This window comes from Apteryx rowi, unplaced genomic scaffold (assembly GCF_003343035.1).
Source record: "Apteryx rowi isolate R43461 unplaced genomic scaffold, aptRow1 scaffold_379, whole genome shotgun sequence".
NCBI lineage: Eukaryota > Metazoa > Chordata > Aves > Apterygiformes > Apterygidae > Apteryx > Apteryx rowi.
Genome location: NW_020450296.1, coordinates 53,393 through 78,940, shown reverse-complemented (window position 1 = coordinate 78,940; position 25,548 = coordinate 53,393). Strand labels below are relative to the sequence as shown.

General features: G+C 47.1%; 1 protein-coding gene across 3 annotated transcripts; it reads right to left on the bottom strand.

The window, feature by feature from the left end:
* Window positions 1-44: 44 nt before the first annotated feature.
* On the bottom strand, window positions 45-21,551 carry SMG5 (SMG5, nonsense mediated mRNA decay factor). Of its 3 annotated transcripts, XM_026073818.1 has the most exons (21): window positions 21,428-21,550; window positions 20,696-20,819; window positions 19,870-20,026; window positions 17,267-17,356; window positions 15,863-15,952; window positions 14,845-14,923; window positions 14,119-14,244; window positions 13,557-13,625; window positions 11,173-11,381; window positions 10,877-11,014; window positions 9,075-9,776; window positions 7,222-7,391; window positions 6,845-6,920; window positions 5,960-6,135; window positions 4,704-4,862; window positions 4,420-4,479; window positions 3,945-4,104; window positions 3,461-3,551; window positions 2,742-2,816; window positions 2,251-2,389; window positions 45-1,845 (listed from the first exon to the last, which is right to left on the bottom strand). In XM_026073818.1, the coding sequence occupies exons 2-21, from the start codon at window positions 20,792-20,794 to the stop codon at window positions 1,762-1,764; spliced, it is 2,949 nt and encodes a 982-aa protein (XP_025929603.1). In that variant the 5' UTR covers window positions 20,795-20,819; window positions 21,428-21,550; the 3' UTR covers window positions 45-1,761. The 3 variants fall into 3 exon arrangements, with proteins under 3 accessions (XP_025929603.1, XP_025929604.1, XP_025929605.1); XM_026073819.1 differs by lacking the exons at window positions 45-1,845; window positions 2,251-2,389; window positions 2,742-2,816; window positions 3,461-3,551 and having other exon boundaries at window positions 4,013-4,104; window positions 4,420-4,496; window positions 21,428-21,551; XM_026073820.1 differs by lacking the exons at window positions 45-1,845; window positions 2,251-2,389; window positions 2,742-2,816; window positions 3,461-3,551; window positions 3,945-4,104 and having other exon boundaries at window positions 4,469-4,496; window positions 4,690-4,862; window positions 21,428-21,551.
* Between the last annotated feature and the right edge of the window lie 3,997 nt (window positions 21,552-25,548).

The following is a 25,548-nucleotide window of genomic DNA, read 5'->3' as shown; positions in this document are numbered from 1 at the left end:
TTATAGCAGCTTCTGGCTGGCCCATGTGAAAAAACAATCAAACGTAGAAGACTAGTGGTTTTTACTTGCATAGCTGCTGTTAGTTCACGTGGATGGAAACATCTGTTTCTTGAGCACACTGACGCAGATGAACTATGAAGAGGCCATTCAGCCTATCTCCCACCGCTCAGCTGTCTTGGGAGCAACCTGTTTCTTCATTTCCAAGCATCAGCGTCGCAGGAAGTCAGACACAGGTCGCCCTGAGATGCCGTCAGGATGGAGGTCTGTACCGTCCCTTGCAGGGCACAAGGGGAAATCAGCTCTTCCAGCATCCGCCCAGGTAGCATCTTCCCTTCTTTCTGGGATGCTTAAAGCACAGAATAAGTTCGTGGGCTCAGTCCTGGACCGCAGCAGTCCCTGCATTGCCTTTGCCTGCCCCGGAGCGGGGTGTGCGGGGGGGATACGACCACGCGAGTTCTGTCACCCTCTCTAGCATGACGTAGCAGCAGCGGTGTCAGAACAGCCAGCAGAGGAGATAATGGCTTTGAGATCCTCCTTCCTCCTCCACATCCCATTGCAAGATTAAAAAAAAAAAAAAAGGGAGAAAAAAAAAAGAAAAAAAGAGGCTTGGGTCCTTGGGAGACGTCTGCTGGTTTCATCCATCCTGTGGTCACAGCACGCAAACCTTATCGGTGCTTAAATCCCACATGGCTCTTCTCCCTCTCCCAGCGATTCCGCTGGATTCRGCTCCTTTTCTCCAAGGCCTAATGCTGGAAGCAAAGAAGTGGGAGGGACTGGGGAAGGGGGAAGAGGAGGAAAAGACGGGGGGAACGGAGTCCTTTTCACCTCTCTCCAGCAGCCCGGCCAAACTCTCGTTGAAGCACACAGCTTGTGCAGAAAGCAAGGACGCGCATGAAGCACACAGGGGCACTTCAGACTGCTCTCTCTTTGCAGGCCGACATCCCTTTGCGCTGAGCCCGCTCCGTGGAGACAGGGAAGGGAAATAAATATGCTTTTTTTTCCCCMAAAAAAGAAAAAAGAAAAAAAATTATATTAAGAGCTTTTTTTCATTTTCCCCCCTCTTTTTAAATAGCATCATTGTTTCCTTTTCTAACATTGGAAGAGTATCCAGAACCCCAAAGGAACTCCACTTTTTCTTTCTTTTTTTTTAATATCATTTATATATATAAAACTAAGAATTAAAAGGAAAAAAACCCCTTGAAAAATAATTAACTCAAAAGAAAAAAAAAAAAAGGAACATCTGCTTTCCTGTCACCAGATTGCCAAGCAAGAGCTAAACACTCTTCGGATCTCGTTTCCCAAGCTAGGGGGGCTCCATTTCCGCTGCGCTGGTTTGGTTTCATTTAAGTGAAGTCCACGCTTTCGAAGCCGCCTGCCCGTTTCGGATGACCAAGCAAGCTTTGGGGAGGAAGGAGGGGGGAATGAATGACTGCCCGTCTCTCGCCCATCCCTGCCGACTGGGAGAAGGGCAGAGCTCTGCCTCAGCCATGCCGAGGTGCCTCTCTCTTCTCAGAGCAGTTAGCGCCGTTGGAGATGTACAGCCGTCTGGTCGGGGTGTGGGTGGCGGGTGTCCGTGTGCGTGCCTGGATTGGTTTTGTTTTTTTTTTTTTAATTTTTTTTTTTTGTAGATATTTTTCTTATTGTTGCTGCTGCTGCTTCTTCGTGTCTAAGTGTCGCCTGGATTTTTGTTTCCTTCGTTCAGACGCTGCACGTTCCGAGAGGGGGAGAGAAAGGTACACCAACCTGATGCCCTTCTGAACATCAGCCCATCTCTTTCCACTGCTTGTAGAACTCCAGGACGTTTTTTATTTCTACGCTGGCATTGGCGGCTGCCTGGAGGGCAGACTGCAAGCAAACACATACACAGGGGGTTATTTTCTCCCTGCCCTGTCAAGAGCGCTGCCCTTCACAACTCCCGGATGTCAGGCACGGCTTTTCATGGCTAAAAGGCCTAATTCTCCTTCATGCTAATGTTGCTTTACGCAGCTCTGGCATTAGAAGCCTGTACAGTCATGCAAATCACTCTTCTCCCTCCTCCCCCAGGATACTTCACACCACAAAAGCATGACAGATCAGGGGGCCTTCAAGAAAATAAAGAGTAGGAGCCATGACTTACAAACTAGATCTGGGAAGTCCAAGACAGTTACTACCAGAGGCAGAAAACACCAAAACAATCTGTTGCCACAACCAGATTTTAACCTTGCTAGGAAGCAGGAAGGTGCAGTTCAGCCAGAACAAAGAGCTACTGACCTGCATGGGCACCGAGAACGCGCTTGGGTCCTCCAGCTGAAAGCCCGTGATGATGGTGACCATTCCTGTGGTGTCGTCCTCTCCGCTTGCCTGGGACACCGTCAGCTGTTTGCAGCTGTCCAGTATTTTATAGAGGTTCCTGCCACACAGATGCAAGAAAAGAGAAGTGGAGGGGAAAGTCAGAGGGGAAAGCACCTGTTTGGGCAAACGGGCACCGGTTTCACGCATGCTCAGGAGGATGCACTGAAAGGAAGGCTGTTTCTCTGTTGCCTGCTGATGGCTTTTCTGGTCCTAAGAACGGTCTCAGAGGTGTTTGGTGTTATGGGACACAGATGCGTGCCTTGCCACTCTCTTTGGGGAATTTTATAGTCACCCACATAAAGCACCAAATCCAGCAAGCTCTGCAACTGGTCCCAACGCTAACACTTCTCCCCAAATCCATCTGCCTGCTGGGAATCGGGCTCAGACATCTCCAGATGCTGTAATCTTACCAGGCGTCTAAATCTTGTCTCTTCAATTTATGCCTCTCAAAGCTCTTCCCAACATCTTTCTGGCAACGAATGTACCTAAGGAAAGAAAGATCAGAGTCACTGAGCCCACATGGAGACTGTCACACAGACAGAAGTCAATACTCTACAGCAGTTCTGTCAAGGTCTGCAGGCACCTTTGGCAATGCTGGCGYGTATCTGCCAAAAAGACACAAAACGGCCTGCCCAAGGATTCCCTCAGGTCACCCCCCCTATCTCATCACCATCGCYGTCTGCACTTCACAATACCACAAGTATTTTAAAGGCTTCCAGCCCTGACACAGGCTTCGAAGGTGCAGTTTTGTCTTTATAGAAGCACTCCCGTTTGCCCTGCTGCACCTAACCYGGGCACTAAGGCAGCGCAGCTCTCCTAGCACTCCTGAGCAAAAGGCACAGCTCAGTTTTACACACCAGTAAAGRGCTGCAACTCCTGCCACCCTCAGGAACAGCTACATTTCACAGCTGAGCAGCAGCTACGAGAGTGTCTGGGGAACCAGCTGCCAAATCTGTTACTTCACCACCGTTCCTCTCGCCAAGTGCATTCCTGAGGCCTGGCTTTCTCCAGGTCCACTTCTCACTCTTCTCTGAGGGATGCAAAGCATGTTCCCAACAACATTTTCTTCCATCCCAAAATATACCCACTCTAAAACCAAGGGCAATGTGCATCATTCTCCCACTCTCACCTGTTTCCCTTTTTAAATTCTGCCTCCAGATATCGGATGCTGTCCCGAGCACCTGCGTTCTCCTTTTTCAGGAAGTCTAAGCCATCAATCACTAACAGAAAGAAAGAAGCAAGAACATCTGGCTTACAGCTCTACTTCAGCAAGCTAACCCAGATGTGGCAAGAATTCCACATCCCACTGAATTGCCCCCAATGCACAGCAGCGATTGCTGCCGCAGGAGGCGGACGAAGCGGGAGGTGGTCAGGGCCTCTCTCTTTCCAGCTGTTCTCCAATAAACTACGTTGGATTTCAAGCATGCACCACAAATGAAACAGGCCCCAGAAGAGACATGTGCGAACCGTGTTTCAGCTGCTCCTGCGGTGGCAAGGGACCACGGCAGCAGGATGGATGGCAGCCACCTTGGTCCAGAGGGCTTTCTTCCTAACAAAGAAGGAATGAGGGGAAGGCAGGCTCAGCTATTTGACATGAAGAGGAGTCCCCATACCTGTTCGAGGAATGATGATTATGAACCTCCCGCTAGTGGCCAGCTGCTTGACAACAGCCAGGTGCTGGCAGAGGGCCTGGGTGTCCGGGACGAGATAAGGAGACATAGCCGACTGGGCTTTGGGCTGCTGGAGACTTCCCTCCAGCTGAGAAACCTCCAGCTGAAAGACACACACAGACAGAGAGACTTGCTTGGCATTTATGCTGAAATAAAGGATCAAAGAGGACAAGAAGCCCCCTGCAACGCTCCACCAGGCCCTTCCAGCCTCCCAGCACACAGAGGTTCAACCAAGGAGCAGAGGACTGGACACGGAGAGTGGGGCAGTTCCAGCCCACCCATCACTTCTGTCTTGGCAGAACAGAGGAACCACCTCTACATGAGATGGGAGCAGGGAGCTCGCTCTTCCCTTCTTAATTTCACACGCATTTCAGCCAGCATCCCTCCCAGTTTTCAGCTTGGAACTAGCATCTCCTACCTGCAGTCGAAGCTGAGCCATGTCTCTCATTAGCCTGTTCCGACGAGCTTCCTCAGCAGCCTAGTTATAAAAACAAACTTCCAAATCAATTAGCAGGAAACACATAAGCTGACAGTAGCACACAATTTCAGAAACAGGGTGAAAAGAAAAGGGAACAGCTGAGTAGCTTTAAGGATAGTAGCAGGAGCGAGACTTTCATCTCCAAATTCTGTAGTTACCATCTAATAGTAACCTATGGGGCATTGTGCCAAATACAGAGAATTAGCCTACCTCTGCCAACTCACCATGTGAAATTGGGCTTGGGCCTGGTGCAGCAGGTTGTCTTGCTCCGACTGAGCTATGCTGATGAAGATCCCAAGCTCCGAGTTGAACTGCAGGATGCTGCCTTGCAAGTGGGTAATGAAGTGGCCAAAGCTCCGGATGCAGCAAATCCGAACAACAGACTGCAAAGAAGCAGACAGTCACCAGCCTTGTTTCCCCATGTGGGCTGTAGCCTGAGCTGGCTCCGACCTTGGAGCTTACACTTTTGGAAAAGACGGAAACAGTTATTAAAAAAAATCCAAAGGAAACATTTCCGATGGAAATRTGCTTCTGAAGGCAATAACACGTGGAGAGCACTGCAGAGAAGTCTATGGTTGGCCAGAAAGCTGAGAAGTGTTTGCAAACAGGGTTTCCCCAACTTGAGAAAACCACAGAGAAAACAACAGCTGCTTTTTTCCCCACAAGTCTCTGCTCAGCCCTCAGCGCTGGGAAAAGGAACCAAATGAAGAGACAGTTTATACACTGCTTTTAGGGCARGCACTACTCTTGGTCAGACTGCTGAGCGAGGTTGGCAAAAGGCGACTCACGCTGGACATGAGACTGCTGTACTTCACTCCAGCTGCCCCGGCAGCTTAAGATGACATTCAAGAACTCACCCTGCTGGACTCCAACCTAACAAACAGGGCTCCCACATCACAGGTCAGAGCAGTGTCCTCAAAACTAGACAGATGTTAACGTGCTCCCACCCCAGAAGGGAGCAGACTGGTCTAGCCAGACAAGACGAGAGAAGAACGGTCACCTTTTTCTGCAGACACGTCCGCTACCCAGAAACGACCACCTTGGCCCTTTGTGCTTGGGACAGCATATAAATGTGCTCTGCGAGGGCAGATGGTGCCACATGAAGAGAGATTTCACTGACTTTTGCATTTACTAAATCAGGATCACAGGAAGCATCCTGCAGCTCTGACCACATCCCCTTTCATCCCAGGAAGGGCAGAGATAACAACGTGTCTGTCCAGACAGGGAGGTCAGGAGACCTCATGCAGCAAAGCTGCCAACATGTGACTGTGCTTCATTTTTTGAACAGTGACTTCTGGATACACAGATAACTGCAGCAACCACCAATGGTGTGAACTAGCCTCAGACTCAAAAGTTCGAATCAGTTTGGGGTCTTTTTTGGCAAGAACCAACCTAGATCTTCACCTGCATAACCAAGACCAGCCGCACTTCCAAAGAGGGAAATGCGGCTGGCGCCAAGATTGAGTTTACCCTGACTCACCTCCTCCACTGCTGAGAAAATGGGTCGGTCCTGCTCAAAGTTAAACCTCTTGTGTGCGTTTTTCAGAGGGGGCAGATTGCGCAGGGCCACATCTTCGGGGAGCAGCAAGCTGGCGCTGAGGTCTGGGAGTTCAGAGCCGCTCAGCATGTCCTTGACTTCATTACATAGGGCCAGCCCTGGAGCGAAGAGTGGGCRAGACAGCAGTATATGGTGACTGAAACAACTGATGTAGGGACAAAGAGGGAAAACGCTTGAAGGCACATGATGTGTAAAGAACAAGGGCAGAAGATTTTAAGTAAATTATACATGTACTGTGAGCACATGTTGGGCGAGGAGCATTAACAACAAAAAGGCCACCCAAAATACAAAGAGTAACTGTCTCAAGTGACCTGCTGAGGTGTAATGCCTCGGGCAAACTCGTTTGTAGGGTTAGCGCTCCCATTCTTTCCAACAGACAAGCATCCACGTCTGTGCTATGCTTTTCACGTCCCAGAGGGATCTTCAGGCTGAGGTGCAGGGCACATCATGAGCATTTGGGGCATCAAAACTAGCTTCCGTGAATGCCACAACAAAAATCACACCCTTACTTATAGTCTTGACAGTCCATTTTGATTGTGTTGACTACACAAAGGCTTCACCAACACAGGTGCAAGTGTTTCGGTATACTGACAGCCATATAGAATGGATTAATAAGCTTTGTAGGGCAGTATTTAACTGGGAAGGTTTTTAAACACAAAAACGGCACGTGGATGAAGTTGCTTCCCATTGTGCTTATAAGCTAAGTGCTACTGGCGAAGTTCTCATTCCAGGATCTGTCGCACACCACGAAAACTACCGATAACTAGACTTGCTGAAACACCACACTTCCATTATTTTCTCCAGTACCTGATTCCTGCAGGTCTGCAGCAGAAGGCAGAAGGTTCAGGAGCACAGACAGCCTGTTCCACAGGCTCTGAGAGCTCTGCAAGAATGAAACACAACAGGCCACAGAAAACATCAGGATGGATGGAGACAATAACCAGGCCTCTCGGGCTTTCCAGCATCTTCCACAGACCTGTTTGTAAAAATGCTTTACAAACAGTAAACTTCACTATGCTTCCCGAGGTCAAGATTAGCTTAATTCAACTGGTGGGGCATGGAAACATCACTTCATATCGGGGAAGTGGGACCAGGCCAATGGTTTCAGCAGGCCCTTAACATTCCAGCCCAGGAGAACTGAACAGACGCAGGCATGGATTGCACACACCAAGCCCAGCTCCTACCTGTGCGCACATGATGATGAGGTCCGTGTTGGTCCTCAGCCAGTCCAGGAACACCTTGACAGTGGGAAGCAACCCCTCGTTGGTCACAATCTCTAGCTTCTCCTGAAGGGATCGCTCATTCCTGCAGGATTTGTTGCTTGAAATGCTTTCTTCAGAGTCAGATACATCATCTGGAAAACGAAGGGAAAAGCAGGATGGCAAGCATTAAACCCCTCGAGAAGCAAAGCCCTACTGGTATGAGAACAGCACTGGGTTGGGGAGAGCTGGGTTGAACTCTGTTCCTCCACACATCCTCACAAAAGCAGTTCCCTGTCCTCTGAGCTGTCGATAAGAGGGTCTCCACTGTTGTATTTTACTTTTCCTTGGGAGAAGACTACTAAAATCTCCCTGTGAAAGCTTGACAAATGCCCAGGCCCTGCAGCAGCCTCAGAGACACTCACTAACAGAGCAGGGGGAAGCAGCACGTCCCAGCGCAAGGACCAGGCCATTTACTTCAGAGACCAGAGCCAGCAACCACTGTTTGGGTCACTGTGTGCCAACCTTCAGGCAACACAAGACAAGCAAACAGCCAGGCTATTTCACTAGCCAGGGGTGGGCAGGGAATCTAAATATCCATTACGCCTCGCAATTATGTAGTTCCACAGACCCGAGGAGCTCAAAGCCAGCTGCCAGGACACAGCAACTTCCCTGGATGAAACTCCAGGCCAGCTAAATGAGCGACCTGCGGTCAAGGTAGCAGCAAATTGAGAATCTACTATGCATTTTGCTACTGTGCCTTATTTTAACTGCACAGTCATTTCTGCCTATTAGCACAGCAATTACCCTTCAATAAACGCTCAGTATCAAAAGGGAGGAAGCAATTTATTCAGAAACCATCCCTGGCAGAGGGTTAAAACCATTAAATGTCCTTCAGCTTTACAGACAGAGTCAGCACAAAGGGGCCTGAGTTTTGAAACAGCCCAGCTGAAGCAAGGAGAGCTTAAAGAAAAAAAGCACATGGGTTAATTCAACCTCTCAGTTCCTACATCCATAAAGACATCACAGCTACACTATTCAAACATATTCCTGGAGCAGCAACATCTGTGTAACCCACTGAATATATAAAGGAAAATGTTAAACAGACCAAAAATCCTTTGTTTCTTCCTTTACCCTCGTCTCTTTCAAGTGGTTACAAAGCAATGCTGGGAGCCACTCAACACTAACATGATCTAATGCTCCCCCTTCAAATCTTAGCCCAAGCAACGCCTGAATCTTGCCAGAGCTGCAGGCCCATGAGTTTGGCAGCACGATGCAAAATGTTTCCTTGCTCCAGGGAAGCTGGGAGGAACGACAAACAAGACCGAACGGGCCCATGTGGTTTTATCCGAAATACAAACAACGCCCTGTAGCGCATCTGATCTCCCTTTCAAGCTGTTTTTCCCCCCAGAATGTTACTCAGTTTTATAAGTCGCATGGTAATAGAGAGCTGCAAGTGTGCAGCTCCACCTGCTGTGCATCTGCAGTTTGGTTCAGCCCCAAACACTGAGCGAGGCAGCATGCAGAAGCTCACAGAAACTGGCTCTCAACTCCTCTCGCATGCGGCTAGGTCACATCTGCCAACTCGCAGACCAGCGCCTATGAGAGCTTTGCAGAGTTTGTAATCTGACAGATTGTTGAGCAGAACAACAGCTAACACAGACTAGCTGCAGGTGTCCCTTTTGTTCAGCGCATGTGGTCCTGGACATCAGGCATTAACAGCAAAACTCCTCCTTCAGGGAACAGCGAATTTTAGCAAACAGACTTCTACAGCTTGCAGTTTTCTATGCAGGATTGCAATGACAAATACAATTTTGAACCAGACCTCTGATCCTTACCTTGCTCTGCCAAGCCAGGCTTCTCCAGATCTCCATTGACACATGGCTTGCTGTCTACTCCATCCTTCAAGACCGGCGGCTCGCTGTTTGGTTTCAGGAGGATGTTGCTGAAAGTGGGAGCCAAGCGAAAGCAGCGTTTGGTCTGAAACAGTTGGGTAGACATGGCCTGGAGATTACTGGCTATGCTTGCGTCATTAGTGCTCAGGGACCCTGGCCCATTGGTTGCTGGATCTGGAGTCTCGATTTTAGAGATGCTTGGGCTCTTAGAGTCCCCCAGCCCACTGCCATCCACACAGTTTTTTAAGGCCTCTTTGGGCCCGCTTTTGCCTCGGCCACTTCCCTCCTCACCCGGCTCGTCCTCCATGTCCTCCAAGTCAGAACGAGATTCTTGGCTGTTCATGTCAGAGTCCGTCTCCACATCAAAAGCAGCTTCTGCCTCCTCGTCACTCTTCTCTGAGCCACTTTCTGAGCCATCGCTGCCCTTTGTGGAGCCCTGGCTAGAGTCAGAGTCAAAGCCCTCGCTCAGGTCACTCTCGTCCACCTTCTGGGGGTGGCGGCGGCGACGCAGACAAGAGAGACGGGAGTATTTCTTGCTTTTCTTGCAGTCATTCTTCTGTTGTTCCTCGCTGGGCTGATGATTGGCCAAGTCAGCTTCGGCTTCCTTCTCTATGGAGTTCAAGGGCTCCCGTGGCTCCTGGTCATCTGCAGGCATTTAAAACAAGACCACAAGTTAGAAGAGCATTGATGCGTGACACAAGCTKGTTGCCAGCCCTGAGCCCAGGGAACAAGCCATACAAATTTCAGCCATCACTTCTATTAGCGTCTTCCACCAGAGAAAAAGTAACAGCAACCCTGGCAGGATGACACACTTTCTAAAGGCAGCCAGAAAGCCTGGATTCCTACTGCTCAAACCGTACTGCTCTGTTATCAGACAGCTCAGTGCTGAATGCTGCCAGACCAGCACAAAATCCACACTTGAATCCCAAACCCTCTCCCCAGCCTTCTGTGGTCAGAAAGCCCAGTGATCCACCAGACAGGGCAACCGCACGTGCCAGTCAGCTCGATTAAACCAGCCACTCTGCCCTGTAACCAGACTGAGTTGACCTAACCCCTTCCTTGACCAACACGCTCAGAGCCTTTGCAAGCCTATGTCACCTTGCCAGCTTCAAAACCCAGGCAGGGGAGGAGTCATTCATTGTCACTTTTGGCCAAGAAAACTCTACACTCACGCTCTGCTAAATGTTATGAATCAACTGATTTGAAGGGAAAGATTCAGGGGGTTTATTCTTTYAACTGAACTCTGCTCAACAGGTTGTGCTGGAAACTAAAGACCTCTGTTTCCTCTGAACAGATACTAGGTGGGCAGAGCAGGGCCTCCCTGAGACACTGTTGCCCAGGTGTTTCACCTGAGATCACCTCCTCAACAGGAGAGAAGAGTCCAGTAAACAACAGCAAATGGAGAGACAGGAAATACAGAGCACAGACAGCAGTAGACAGATGATGAATGAGATGCCAAGAGATACAGAAAGATAATTCCTTACAAMAAGGAAAGCAACTCTTTCAGCCTGTGATGATTCTGAAACTCACGGAGAACTTCCRAGTGGAGACTGTCTCAACAAATTACCTGTCATTGGGGATTTCAGCCCAACAGTCAAACATCAGGACATCTCTAACACCACTCCATTCACTCAGACACTATGCTACAAAGCCCATGCCCAGGGGATTTAGGAAAGGGAAGTAACAGCCACCCATATAGGTAGGCAACTGGGCAGATGCAGCTTGCATTGTCTCTGTCCTCTTACCTGTGCCATCACTCTGAAAGGCTGGGACTGGATTTTCCCCTTCTTCTAGCTCTGCCTGCAGGCGAATATTGACGTGGTTTATCAGATGAGAGAAGAGGGCCAGYGTGAAAGCGATGGCTGCACTGTACTGCTTTGAACCTGCAACAAGACGGAATARTGAGGTGGAGGAGACTGACATTCCCACTATCCTACAAAACGGATTCCAATTAAGACCATATCTGCCTAAGTGGAATACCAAGTGTTACCCATATCGCTCTGCTTCTATTCATGAAAGAGCTGAATAATGCACTGGTTACCTGCCCTCTTGAGGCTGTGAACACTCATAAGGCAGATGATCACCATGCGGAAGATCAGGAGATCAGGAAGGAAGGAGTAGCCACTCTCATACTCTTCTTCATCTTCACTAGTTGAGTTCAGATTAGGAGGAGAAGGCAGGTAGAACAAGCACAGGTTGAAATCCTCCAGCACAGACTGGCAGAGAGATGTCAGCTCAGAATCCAGAGAGCTTAGCAAGAGGGAAAAATAAACAAGAATTATTATTCAAGACTCAAGCTCCTGGCAATGTCTGCATGGAAACTGAAGCAAAACTGGCAGAGGCTTCACTTAGGTCATTTAGCACTAGACACGATTAAGCACCAGCGAAAATACTACAGGCAGCAACAGCTATGGGAAGCAAGTGAGATGAATTAGATTATGTTTTTCTCTCCAAAGCTGCTAATCTAAAGGCAAACGATAACTAGATCTCCTCCCTGCAAAGAGATGGGTCACCAGCAAATATACATGGGGGTTCGAACATTCACTCCCAGGCTCGGGGTGATGCTTCTGCAGACTAGGACAGGAACAAACACAGCCCTCATTTACACATCTCAGGGCACAAGGCAGGAGAGCCAGCTAACTCAGCACTCTTTAGTGTAATGGGCTCATGTCACCAAACATGAAATATTAGTTTAAAACCAGAGAAAAATCTGGAGATTAAACTCATTCTTTGCATTTCTCTAGCTCATGTAATTCAAAGATCTCAGAAATACTTTATATTTTAACCTAAATAACTCCTGGATGACTTTTTCCCTGTGGGCTCAGACAGTACCCATTAAGATACACAGTGCACTTTAATGTTAAAAATAGCCAAAGTTTCAGATCCACTGCTCAGTTAAAACACTACACTGCAGCACACAAACCAGGGACTCAACTTTTCTTCCTCCCATAGCTCTGTCTAACTTGCAGCCCCGTAAGAACTTTTCAAAAACCTCTGCAGCCATGAGCTACTTCAAAGGAAGTATTCAGTGTAATGGACTACAGGAGTTTCCTAGTTACCAAAAAAATAAAAAATAATAAAAAAATCCCTGTCTGCAAAACATCTAGTAAATCCTTTTCAGGGGGCAACATACTTGGGATATTGAAGTAATTTCCTATTTTCTTATGCACTAAACATGTGTTAAGCGGATATTAAATGAGCCCTGAGGTTCAGCTCTAGCATAAGTCAATATTTGAAAGCTAACCACATACAGGGCTGCGTTAGCAAAAGCATAGCCAGCAGCTTGAGGAAAGTGATTATTCCTCTTTATTTGGCACTTGCGGAATGGCACCTGGAATACCACAGCCAGTTCTGGAGGCCTCAGGACAAAAAAAAAAGTGACAAACTGGACTTAGTCCAGCAGAAGGCTATCAAGGGGACTACAACGCATGACGATAAGACAAGGCAAAGAGAACCGGGTTCACTCAGCTCGAAAGAGAGAAGGTTTGAGGGGATATGGTCTGTCTTCAGCTGCCACATAGGTGGTTACAGGGGAATGAGCCAAACTCTTCTCAGAGGTGCACAGCAAGAGGAAGAGAGCAACGGGCACAAGTCACAGAAAGGGAGAAACAGATGAGATGCAAGGAAAAAGATTCCACAGGGAGGGTGGTCAAACACTGCAAGAGAAACCAGAGAGGTGGGGAATCTCTGTCCTTGCATATATTCAAAACTCAACTGGATGAGGCYCTGAGCAACTTGATCCAACTTTGAATTTGGATCTAACTTCAAAACAGGCCCTGCTTTGGGGGAGGACTGGACCAGATGACCTCTAGAAGTTCCTTTTAAGCTAAATTATTCTATGACAGATTTAATTGCAGCCTCTAAAATACCTACTCTATCTCAAGCAGTAAGAGGTTAATTTAGAACCACCTGAAAACCTCCCAGTAGAGACAGAGAAAATCCAGGAAAAGCCACACAGCTGTACAAAGCTTTCCATTTATTCCAACACAAACAGGTTATGTTATCCATTCCTCTGAACAAGGTATTTGGTTACAGGTTTCCAAGTGCAATGAACTGCTCTGCACACGTGCAGATGGTGACTCTTTGTAGTCGAATCAGCCTAAATCTGGTGCTTGCCAGGAGAAAGCATTTGATGACTGAAAAAGACATTAGAACACACCAAAGGCAAGGTACAAAGCACAAACGAGCTCGGAGGCTCAACTTATCTAGAGTCACAAAGTATTTAACCCTTTGATATTTCAACTTCCCTTGAAAGGTGATCATCTTCACTCTCACTGCAAGGTTAGAAGACTTTACGAGGCCTGGATTTTTTTGGCAGAAAGCCTCAGCACAGACACTGTTATCCTGCAGGGAACAATCTCTTCCATTTCTAAATACCTGCTACTGTGAGTTATCAATAGGAGATATAATCTGTCGTAACCTTACCTGCTCTTCGGCTGCAAAAGGCTCTGCAGGTACATAAAGCTCACCAGCAACCTCTTAATGTCTTTGCATCTAAAAAAATTAAGGAGAAAACACTGTAAAGCAGGTATCCCATCAACAGAAACGGGAGAGGCTAACAGAGCTCTATCAATAGGTGAATCAGGTCTCAGTTGATACCCACCTTCTGAGGAAACAGGAGAAGAAAGCCAGTTTATATGCTTCTACTTTCCACTAATACACATCAACCCTCATCTACAGTCACCAGCTCAAGAGGAGATTGAGAAACCCCTCACCTCAACCTCTACATCTATCCAGCCTTTAACTTCTCTCCTGAAACCATGACCTAAGAGACCAAGAATGGGATCTACACTGGAGCAGTTTAAAAGAAAGAAAAGAAGAAGAAAAAAAAAAAGAAAGAAAAAGCTCTCAAATTCTGGGAACYCTCACTGCCTCAAAAGGGCCAGCTGCCTGTTGCCCGGAATGACACTACCCTCTCCCAGAGAAGGACCCTGATGGCATTGCAAACTCTCAGCCTGCATCCCTTCCCTTTTCTTTGGGCTCTCACCGTTTCTTGCTTGGAGACAACTTTCTGGTTTCACATTTCTTCAACTGGTGATACATTTTGGCTGCTTTGTCGTACAGCCGTTTCAGGTTCCCGTAGGCACCTTCAAAGGACACTTCAGACTGGATACTGAGATACCAAAATAGAACACATCAAAAGTTACTTTGCCACAGGGCTGCTCACATTTTATGGTTTTACTTCACTAGAAAGATATTCAGGCACACAAAGACAGGTACCTAGCGCTTTTGTTTGAACATGCCGGGGTACTTAACTCCCCTTGATGTCTGCAAACCCCACTCCAAGCTGCGCTGCAGCTCCATCTGCAATGTTTACACACCTTTATAAATTTGCACCTTAAGGCCACGTTTAGATAACTGAATTCCACCCACCTCCCTGTGCTGGGTGCCTCACACAGCACCACCGCTCCCCTTCAGACCTGGCGCTCTCTAGCCCAGGCACAGGGTCGCAGGAGGAACCCTGCCCTCCAACTGCAGTCCTGCATGTTTGTTTAGTGACCTGCACGGCGATTTGGTTTGACCAGGGCTCGCTCTTACTATCAGTCCTGCTCAAGGGTGAAATAACTGCTCCCCTCTTCTCTTCCCCCATCCCCCTGAAACTCATCCACTGAAAAAGTCATGAGCCCGAAGTAAAGGAGAAAATCTGACAATGGCAACCACAGTGCACTGATTCCTTGCCCAGAAAAAAAAGAAGAWCCCCACAGGCACTCACCAGCGTAAGTAGCAATAGGTAGCTTCCACATTGTAATATTTGCTCCCCGCCAGTGTCCCCAGCTGGTTAAAGGGCATGCCTGCGACGAAAGAGAGGGGCAAGTGAATCAATTTGCAGTTCTCCAGTTCTCCCTGCTAGAAAGCAGATCCGTTCCTTCTCACTACATTTCCATATGGGAGGGAAGCCAGGTGGCACAAACAATAGTATAACTGCAGTCCAAAGGTCTGGACTACTTGATCCTTTAGCCACTTAGCTTTTTTCCCCTGATTTACAGTGTTTTTAGATCTTCCCCGCCTTCCTGCTGGTTGTCTGCAGAAGAAAGCAGAGCAAACAATTCCTCCTCCTCTTCATTAATAAGCACATGGCCTTGACCCCAGTATGTTGTATTTCTCTTGACATGGACAACATCTTATCAGCATTCAAGKGCTCTGTCCCAGCCAACTGTGCTACGTAAATGTTGGTCAGCTACTGGTATTTGGGATCAGCCGCAGCAAACAACTCGGAAGACCCTCGCAAAGACAGGGCAGAGAAAACATCCTTCTGGAACTGCTTCCTTTCTAAGATAAGATAGGCACTCAACTCTTGCTACAGTGTGCTTGCATAAAAGAATCACTTAAAGCAGAGAGAAGCACATGAGATTTGTTGTTGTTGTTGTTGTTGTTGTTGTTGTTAGAAGAGGGGGGTGAGCAGTAATGTTCTGCTTCCAGCGAGGGACAGCTGGATCTTCCCTGAGCCAGACAAACGGGATTTTACCCCATTCATGGAAGTTTAAGCTTCTCAGAATTAATCAGATAAGTAAGCTGATGTCATTTGAGAAGACCACCTTTGCTTTAACTCCTCTCTTTGGCTTGCCTGCCAAAGAGAGATTCTCATAGAAGGAACTACTTTTAACCAGAGAATAAAACCACTCCCCTCTCAGCAACCAGATATAAACCTAAATAGAGCCGTGTCACAGAGTATTGCTTTTAGGTTATGGCAGCATGACTTGAACAATGAAAATTCATGGTAACTCACTCACCAATTTGTGGTGCAACAGAAAGTGCTTGATAGTAAAATCGCTCAGCCAGCAACTCTGTGTCCACACCTGCCAGTTCATTCTGATAGCGAGCTGAAAGAAAAACCACACGCTGCACATCAGAAATTAGAAGCCACTGTCTCCCCTTCTGCAGAGGAGCACAGTTTCGTTACAGATTAAAAATACCACAAACCTAGAAATACTGGCCAAGTCAACAAATCCATCAAATACGAACCGCTCTTGGCAAAACACAGAAATGCACAGGGCTTGCCAGGACAGTTTGAAACATTTCTATTTTAACTGCGCTGTCCTGCACATCACAATCCCTGCCATTCCAAGCAAAGGGGACATCTCTCAACACTTGTGGCGGTGTGTAAGCAAAAGGAACAAGATCTACTGCTCCACGTGTTAAGTGCTGATTCAGTCATCCTTGAAATAACTCAGTGTTGTGCTCCATTTTCCAGCACCCCAAACAGACCATATCCTACTACAGCAGAGTGTGAAATCTAAAGTCAGCTGACTTAATAAAATGCCTGGTGTCTAGACTGGACCTTATCAATCATTATCCTTTTTGGATAACGGTAGGCACCTTGAAAACCTTAGGTGAAAGCACTGCAAAGAGGGGAGCACACTYTTCTCCCACCAGTCAGATAAGTCATTCTTGCTGCCCCCATACGACACTCATCCGCAAYGATTCGCAATTCTTCGGCTGATTCATGCACAATGATAACGCCAAAACAGCTTTCAAGAATTTAAAGGCTGCTGCGTGTCAAGCACAGTTACCCATGCCACACTTCAAAGAGCTGTTTTTCACACAGTTGCATGTTTTCTCACTGCCTTCACACCCACGTGTTCACAATCAAGCAAGAAGCTGACACACTTAGGAGGTYGTGACTGTGGGGTAGACACATCTGCTATATAAAGGACAACACACAGCCAGACACACTCGCAAAGAACCTGGGTCTCTGGCGTGGCCTATCTTTCCGGATCAGTTAACAATATTGCTTAACAAATCCAATTTTCATTCACGCTTACACTGGCGACAGTGGCTCTGTAAGGCAATCTTAAAGCAAGTCTGAGCTGAGAAGTCACCCCGCTTCGAGTTTCCTTTGCACTGTCCAAGTAACATAAATAAAGTCAAGGCTTCCATTCTTACACAGCCACAGATTCAGTTGTTTGCCAAYAGCAAACTCATCTACTGGCACTAAAACAAAGCTGCTGCAATCTGCAGCAGCTCACTTATCCGTGAAGCTTTCACCTTAAAGCAGTCATTGACAAATGTGTCCAAGAGAAACCAGCGTCTGCAAGCAACTATGGCAGCTGACTAACAATCAGGGAATCAGCCCGCTGTACAGGCACCATCTTTTATGTATTAAAGGGTGCCCTGAAAGATGATGCTGTTCTTACCTAGATCTCCCAGATAAACCAGACATCTGTGACATGCCATCTGTGCCCACTCCATCTCCTTCTCCGATGCAGACACAGGTTTCTTGCAGCCTACATGAGAAATGCAAAAAAAATCACATACACCATTGGGTAAAGGCAGCTGGAAAGACACGCGAGCAATCTACGCCTCTGCCTGAGACACCCAACATTTCAGTGGGTGAAAACAAAGACCACGTGTTCAGACCACAGCGTTGGCTGCTGTCTGTGGCATCTTGTAGACCAACGTCGGTTCACCCTTGCTGTCAAAATGTGGAAAACGCACGTCGACACGGACTCCTCCCTCAGCTCCCTGCTGATGAGGGGCAGTGCATGTCGCTGCATCCCTGCCAGTCACCAAAACGACTGTCACTCAGAGTTTGACTACAAGGTATGCCGCAGAGAGCTGGCTCCGTTTGCACTYGGATGAAAGGACAGAGGCTGATTCCTGTCTACAAGCCATGTGATCATGTTAACATAGCATCAAGCACAAGCTAATAAGGCCTGTTGAGAGGCTGATTTTGTTAGCATGGCTAACGAGGCCTTTGGATAGGAGCTGGCACGAATCCCTGGAAGCCAGAACAAAGGCTGGGCACRCCTGCACCTGGTGGTGACGTTCAGCGTGGACATACCCTCCCTGACATTGAGGATGGACTCGGCCTGTTTGCACCAAGACTGAGATTTGGATTCAGTGCTGAATGACCTCCAGGCTGGCCAACCAAAAAGGGAGGAAGGGAAGTAAAGCAAGGAAAAAGCAGGAAGGGAAATCCGTGCTGGAGATAAGGCATCTGCAGTCAAGCAGGGACAATCACTAGCAGAAGAAAATGCAACTCAGTGGAAAGTGGCAAAAGCAACAGGAGAAGGCTCCAGCCAGCTGTTCTGACTAACTTGAGCCATTAAACATGACTCAGTTCCTGGGAGGGGCTGCCACTGGCAAGACACTATCCCATCTCCCCAGCCCACCTGCTCCTCGGCCAGAGGGGCAGTGGTTCAGCTGGAGCTTGGGAGGAAGGCTACCGCGTTCGCCCTCTCTCTCTAGAGGGCACTTACTGCCACGGGGCAGATCAGTGTCACGACTTAGAGCGCCCGGCCTAGGTTCGGTCTTCCTGTTCCCAAGGTCTCCCACCTTCTGTAGGAGAAAAATCCCTCAAGCAGAAATCCCAAAGGAAGATATTTTTGAGAAGACCGGTCCAGCCTGCAGTCTGACTTGCTTCCCTCTTGGCTTAGTTTAAAAGGGTGGAAGTGAAATCTGAAGGATTAAGTGACCAGTGAGGAATGGTTCCCAGTTGCTAACAGGCATCGCATGAGTCACATACTGACACACAGCCTCTAGGCTGTGCCCACAGACACTATGGGATCTACCCTCCCTTTCTATTTTGCTTTGAATCCTCTTGTTCCCATTTACATAACCATCAAGTTCTGTCCACCCTAATTCGTATTTCATATGCGATTCTTCCACATACATCATTTCCGGATATGCAAGGTTTCATCTTTAATGTCCAGTTCCAAGTTTCTCTACTGCATCATTTTAATTACAGGAGGCTGAACACATTAAGAAACCTGAAGAAGGGGAGTCTTTTAAATGCAATCACATATCACAGAGTACAAATCCAGCTGGAATGTGCATTCTGAGGATTTATTAATTCTGCAGTACCAAGCTACATTTCTCAAAGCAACAGTTGCCAGGGACATCTGCCTTTTAAAATGACATTTCAAAGCTGATCATGATACAATCATCTCCCAGAAGCTAAGAATAGGATACCAACAACTAAAATGTTCTATTGCTAAAGACATACTAACTTCTTTTTTTCCAATTTCCGTGTCATCTTCCCCTTGCCAGCTTTAAAAATGTCAATTAAACCCTTGCTAATACAGTTCACAAAAAATACCGAGGCTCCATTTCTCAGCTGGATCTACCTGAACAGAAATATGTGCCTTGAAGTTACTGAGCACAACACAGGAGCAAAGATGAGCRCATTATTACAAGATAATCTACGATGTGAACACATACACAGCCTAGAGCTGCTTCACGACTATTGCCTGTAAACACGCTTCTTCCTCTTCCCCAAGAGGTAAGATACCTCAAATTACCCGGCATCTAAGGGCATGCACAGAGGCAGTTACCCGAGACAGCTAACATATAGCAGCTTACTATGTTACAGTAGCTTCTTTATGTTCTCAGTCCAAGAGTCCATGGCAGTTTCAAAGCTTTATGTGGTGTGTGCACAAGTGGGAAGTATGTAAAAGAAGTACAGACAGAGAGGGGACCAGGAGTAGGAACAGCATCTTACATCTAAGCGTGTAAGGTGTTCTGACAAAATCTGCTGATTTCTAGAACCCACTCCCACCAAGGCCCTGTTGTCTACTTTAATTTATTAAAACAATCTGTACAGCTGGAAGAGCTCTTCCAAAACTGCATAAAAGTCTGCCATCACCAAACATTTACTAAGGGATTTTCTACGAGCACTTTCTGACACGTTCCAATCCTTCTTGCTTCCCCAGTTCAGTACAGATATTAAAGGGGGGGGGGGAAGCCACCTGCCTGGGATTCAGGCCTTACCCAAGAGCCCGACAGGCTGAACACTAACCTATGAGAGGGTCCGTTACGTGAGTCCAGTCAATACAGCACTGCAGCTCCAGTTGATAGTGAGACTGAATGTAGAGGAGAAGGTGTTGGTAAAATCCTATGCCAGCGATCAAGTGAGTCCGGTACGCACACTCCAGAGTGCTACGGCTGTGAATGTGCTGGAGAGAAGAGAAGCGAGGATGTGTTAATGCAATCCACGCAACTTTTTAGGCTAGCGACCCAAGTTATACCAAGTATGTAGCAGGCATCTCGGCTATAATTGTTTTTCAGCAGTTCTATACCTCCTCTTGCTCAAAAATGTTGTATCTAGTAGTATTTACTAAGGGTCAACATCAAGGAGAAACACTTGCAGCAATGAGGAATAAAAGATTAACGCATCTGGTTAGAGCACACCTTAATTACACTCAGGCAACCAGATCACCAGGACAGAGTTCATAGCATTAGAAAATACAACTTAATGTGAATGTCTTGAGTATTTTCCAGTGATCAACTCTAGAAAAACCAACCAGCACTGACAAAGCCCCTTAAGAGTATCACTGGCACTCACTTTACATGGAGATATGCCTATTTTGAAGACAGGAAGACAAAAATTAAGTAAGCAAAGCTGAAATATCCTCTGCACTTGCAGCTCTCTGGGCAGATCATTAGAAGTTACCTGCCCACAGATAGACAGAAAGTGTATGTCAGCTTCACAATTAAAATTCAGGAGTGCCTGGCTTCCTGCCCTGTGTTCAGACCACAACTTCTCCAGGCAAATGAAGCATTTAACTTGGTCTGACCCATTGCATGGCCAGAGACTTTCTCATGCAGCAGCCACAGATACCTGCCTTTTTATTTGTTTTAATGAGCTGGATAACTTCATAGTAAACTTTTCTCCAGAGCAGTTCTTCTGCTTTTCTCCCATAATCCACCGGATGCAAGAACATCAGCTTCACACACAGCTCCCGCAGCCTGTGACAGAGAGCAGAGAATTCACATTTAGCTACAGCAGCTTCAAATACAGCTGCCGCTACATGAGCGGGGAAGAGGAAAATCTGAATTGATTACTATGGATGAGCTAGGCCATCTGGTGATGGTGCAGCTTGTGTCACTCCTACACAGTAGCAGCTGGAAAAGCCATAAACTCAATCAGTTACCTTGCCTCAGCTGGCCATCAGTAGCTTTCTAAATTGCAGGAATTTCATAAGGAATGTCAAAAATTGTCTATGATCACAGATTAAAAAAATCCACCATCCTTTCTAGGCACCCCCAAAACCTGATAAAAAATTTCATGCATGTATAGGAAGTTTCTTCACCATATAGGTATTTTAAGATAATTACAAGGAAGTCATTAGCCAACATGAAGATGACCTATTTGTATTACAATGGCACTCAGGAAAGCCTCCAGCCATGGACTTGGACTCTACAACTAGGCGCATTCAAATACAGACCTGAAGTATGGCCTCYGCTCTAAAAACCTGGAGGAATCCCTGGTCGACAACTGCAACTGCTGACGTGTTACTTCACGTGCATTTTTTTCAGGTCAAAATATAACGAATAAATCATCGGCCCAAACTTACTTGTTCCTCAAGCTGATGTTCTCTGGCTTGAACACTTCTTGATACGCTGCCTTATTGCCAAGGATGAGATCCAGCCGATGAACAGCCTCTACCACTGCTCTGCAAAGGAACGCAGAAAGAAGAGTTTCAGAACGGCAGGTTATCTGGGAGTATTTTAGGAGAACTGGAATCTCTGCACGGAACCATAYCAGCCTAGTTAATTCCATTATTAACGAGCTGCAGTATACCACCAAYACCATATTCATTGATTTCCTTTCTGCACACTATTTTGAAAAGCTTAGGGAAAGAAGAAAAAAAAAAACAGAGTTATATACACTTTAGTATTTCTGCTTCAAATCAGCCATTACCGCTACCTGTRCGGTCAAAATTGCCAATTATTTCTAAAGTAGAAAAAAAAAATATATATATATATATAAGTGTCTTTGGACATACTAGTAACTTTTAACCTCCACAATTAAAACATACTACACATGCACAAATACACAGATTATTTAGATATAGCAAACTGTATGATTAAAGAATGGATTTGTTCCTAATGATTACTGTTTTGATAGGGCAAGGGTCAAAAGTCCACCACTTCCTGCTCCTTTACCAACTCGTCTATGAAAGAAGGCAACTCACTTCATTTCCATCTGCCACAACTTCCTGATCTTTATTAGAGCAATTCATTGATTAAAGCTCTTAGAGATCTCTGGATGAAAGATGACACAAACATGCAAAAACACTCTAAAATACCAAATTTATTAAGAGTTCCCCCTCCCTCCCCAGTCAGCCAAAAGAYAGACCAAGCAACTTCCGAGTGTCTGAGCAAAAACCACGTTTGTGAGTCACTGCCCGAGACTCTCCCACCTCCCGGAGGAGGAATGCCACCGTGTGTAAAATCTCAAGTACTCAACAGTTTGAAGCTATGAACAAAGCAGGCTACGATTGCAGAACACCGCAACGAAATAAAATCAGGGACTTCCAGAAGCATTAGCACTGACAGAAAGTACACCCATCAATATCTCAAGGACGGTTCGATAAAGCAAAAAAATCAAAAAGCCACRTTATACCCTCTCTACCAAGAGAGATCATCTCTAAACCTCTGCCTTTGTTAAGCCTTTATTCGATGCCACTGCATCAACTCTTGAAATCAACTTTCCCCAGCTCTTTGCTCTACACGCTCCTCTTTACGGAACGTGTCCTCCAAGCCATCCTCAGCCATTAGCTGTTCTTGTTTTCCCCCCATCAACTTTGCATCCCTCATTTGCTCTTATACCTTTACCGTTCCTCCCGCTGAGAGTGCCACATGTTGAACAAGATGAAGACAAGCGAGATGCCTTGTAAATACCGAATGAGACAGAGCTGATCAGAGCAAACCTCTGCAAAGCAGAACAGTTAGATGTTGCTACCAGCCTCCCCCACAGAAACCTCCACCGTTTGCAGAAAGCAAACTTCCTCGTCACGCTCGGAGCACTATGCAACGCCTGAAACTTCCCAGACCTTCTCCGCGCGCACATGCACAAATGGTCACCAGATTGAGTACAGGACACTCGCAYGGGCACTTGCGAGCAAGAGCATGCAAAAGCAGATGCTAAGGGGGTAGGCTGAAACCAGCGCCACTGCCTCGAAAACTAYAGATCTCACTGTAAAGTAACTGATGGTTTCAGACGCCAGCCCCTTACTCGTGAGGCAGGTCTCCTTCCCCAAACCACCACGTCAGAAGAAAGCTCACCAAAAAAGAAAAGCAAAACATTCAGGAGCTCAAAGTGACAAAATGATCTATCTGATAAGGCCCAGGAAGCCCTTCATCCAAGACTAACTTAAAACCTCTCATTGGTTTACTGAAAACCACAGAACCTGACACAGGAAGAGGAGYGTGGGGAAGAGGATAACCTTGCACAACGGTTTGGGAGATCAAAACACCGCAGAGCTGAAYCAACTTCTTCCTAAATAATCACGAGGAAAACCAAGTATAGAGTAAGAATCACACACGGGAGTCTGCTACAAACCTTGATATCCACAGCAACATCTGCTCCCTAGCGTCTTTCTCACGTGGCCTGAAGGTCCTTTGCAAACTCTGTCCAACAACCTCRTACCCTCCAAAAGCGAGCAAGTAAAACGCTTTCTTGCATGTAAAAGGAACTAACTGTAAAGTGTTTGTCCACACTCACAGCATACCAATGGGGGAAAAAAACAAAACAAAACACAAAAATAAAAATCACACACACATCTCACTTCCCCAAAATAGATCTCACCAAAGCAGCAGGCAAGAGACATTTCTTCGCTGCAACCTGTGATTACTGTCCTGTCACTGTAGCTCCCAAAGACCCTCTGCAGCAAGCACTGCAGCAGGAAAGAGCGTGGCTTGCAGGGAGCTGCTGTTTCCTATGCAGAAGGGTGACAGAAGAAAATGGAACTGCTGATTCATTTGACTCCCAAAGAGAAGTACAGGAAATCTATGATCTTCAGTTCCCAAAATAGGTAGTCCCTACATCTTCAAAATAGCTTTAAAAATTCTTTCTCTGTGCTCCARATCAGCAGCTGCTCTGCGTCTGGTGCAAGCTCACACGTCACTCTGACATCTCAAGGTGGGAAACGATTTCACGGTGACTACAAGCACTAGACACCTGCATCCAAGGACATGGCCAGCCCTGCGGATGGGTGCCAACACATGCAGGCATGAACCTGCGCGCACATCCTCGTGTGCAAGTTAACTGTACTTGAAGGCCCCACACTGGCCCCTTCTCCTGACGTTTATTAAATTCAGTTCCCTTTATGGGCACACGGTCCAAGTTCCCTCACTGCTCAGCAGTGTTTATACGCCAAACAAGCCTCTATTTTTTATATCTAGAAGAGCGTCACAAAGTCTCATCTAAGGATCTGGTTGAGTCTAGCAGTGACGGAAATGCATCTTGATACCGCCCAACGTGACACCCATGAAATCACGTGAATTACTCAAAAAGGCAATTGCCAGAGCCCCCTTTCTGAGGGTCAAGCAAACAGACAGCTACTTGGCTGCCAGCACTATCGGCGGGTAAGAAATGCGATCAAGCAGTTAAGGAACACATCTACTCACATGCACCAAGGGCTCAAACGCTGACCGAACGTGAAGTACGGAAAAGTTTCCTTCCGGGGACTATCTCAGCAGGGACCTTGGAGGGTATTTCACCTTCCCCTCTAGCACAGAGTGGGAGGCATCCCAAAGCGCGTCTCCCACACAGCACCATTTCCTACAACAGCCAGGGACGGGTGCTGGGAGACACTGGTCCTTTCTGTTGCTTTTTATGGGTTTGTGAAGAAACGGAGGGTTGGTGACTCRAAAGCCACAGGGCAGCGAGGTTTATCTTTTAGGATGTGGGTTGCTGAGTGGCAAGGCACAAGGCAGACCCCACGCTAAAAGGCCTTCTCAACAGCGCGAGCTCCAGGCYGTTGCTGGGGGAAGCGGAGGCAGCAGCGAAGGCGACGCTGCGACAACCAGCAGAGAGCCGCAGGGATCCCGTGCTGGGGGCAGTGAGGAAAGGGGCCACAACGAGGCTACAAAGGGACGGAAGACGGGCTCACTTCGAAAAGTTCAGGAATACCAAAGCAGGAAAGGCAGACCGCGCACGGATTAAAATGCAGCTTAGCAGCTTGGGCCCTGGGTGGCCTGAGACCATGGGCTGAATTATACTTAGGGGTTAAGAAGCCAAATTTTGTCTCAGTACCCATATTTGTACCTGCTGCGTTTAAACCTTGCTTTCAGACAGCACATCAGAACCACGGAGGGAGCAAATCAGACACCAAGTCTATTAAAAGAACCAAGTGCAGCACATCATGCCAAGCAGGGTGGAAAAAGTCCAGCGCCAAGTCCTCTTCGGCCACGCAGGAACGGATCCAACACTTTCCTTCTGTGCCGTTAACATTCTGGGACGGGGGCAAGATGGCAGGGAGAATTATTCATGCTATTTCTTTATCTAATACATCACTAAGAGCCTCTGAGGAGTACGACACGTCTCAAGGAGAGGAGCTGCAGCCGTTCACTTGTATTCTGGCACATGTCGGTACACAAATAATATCGCCCAGAACAGAAAGTAGCGCAAAGCCAATAAGCAACGGTTACCCAGAATCAGGTAAAAGAAACACAGTCATCCTAAATTAAA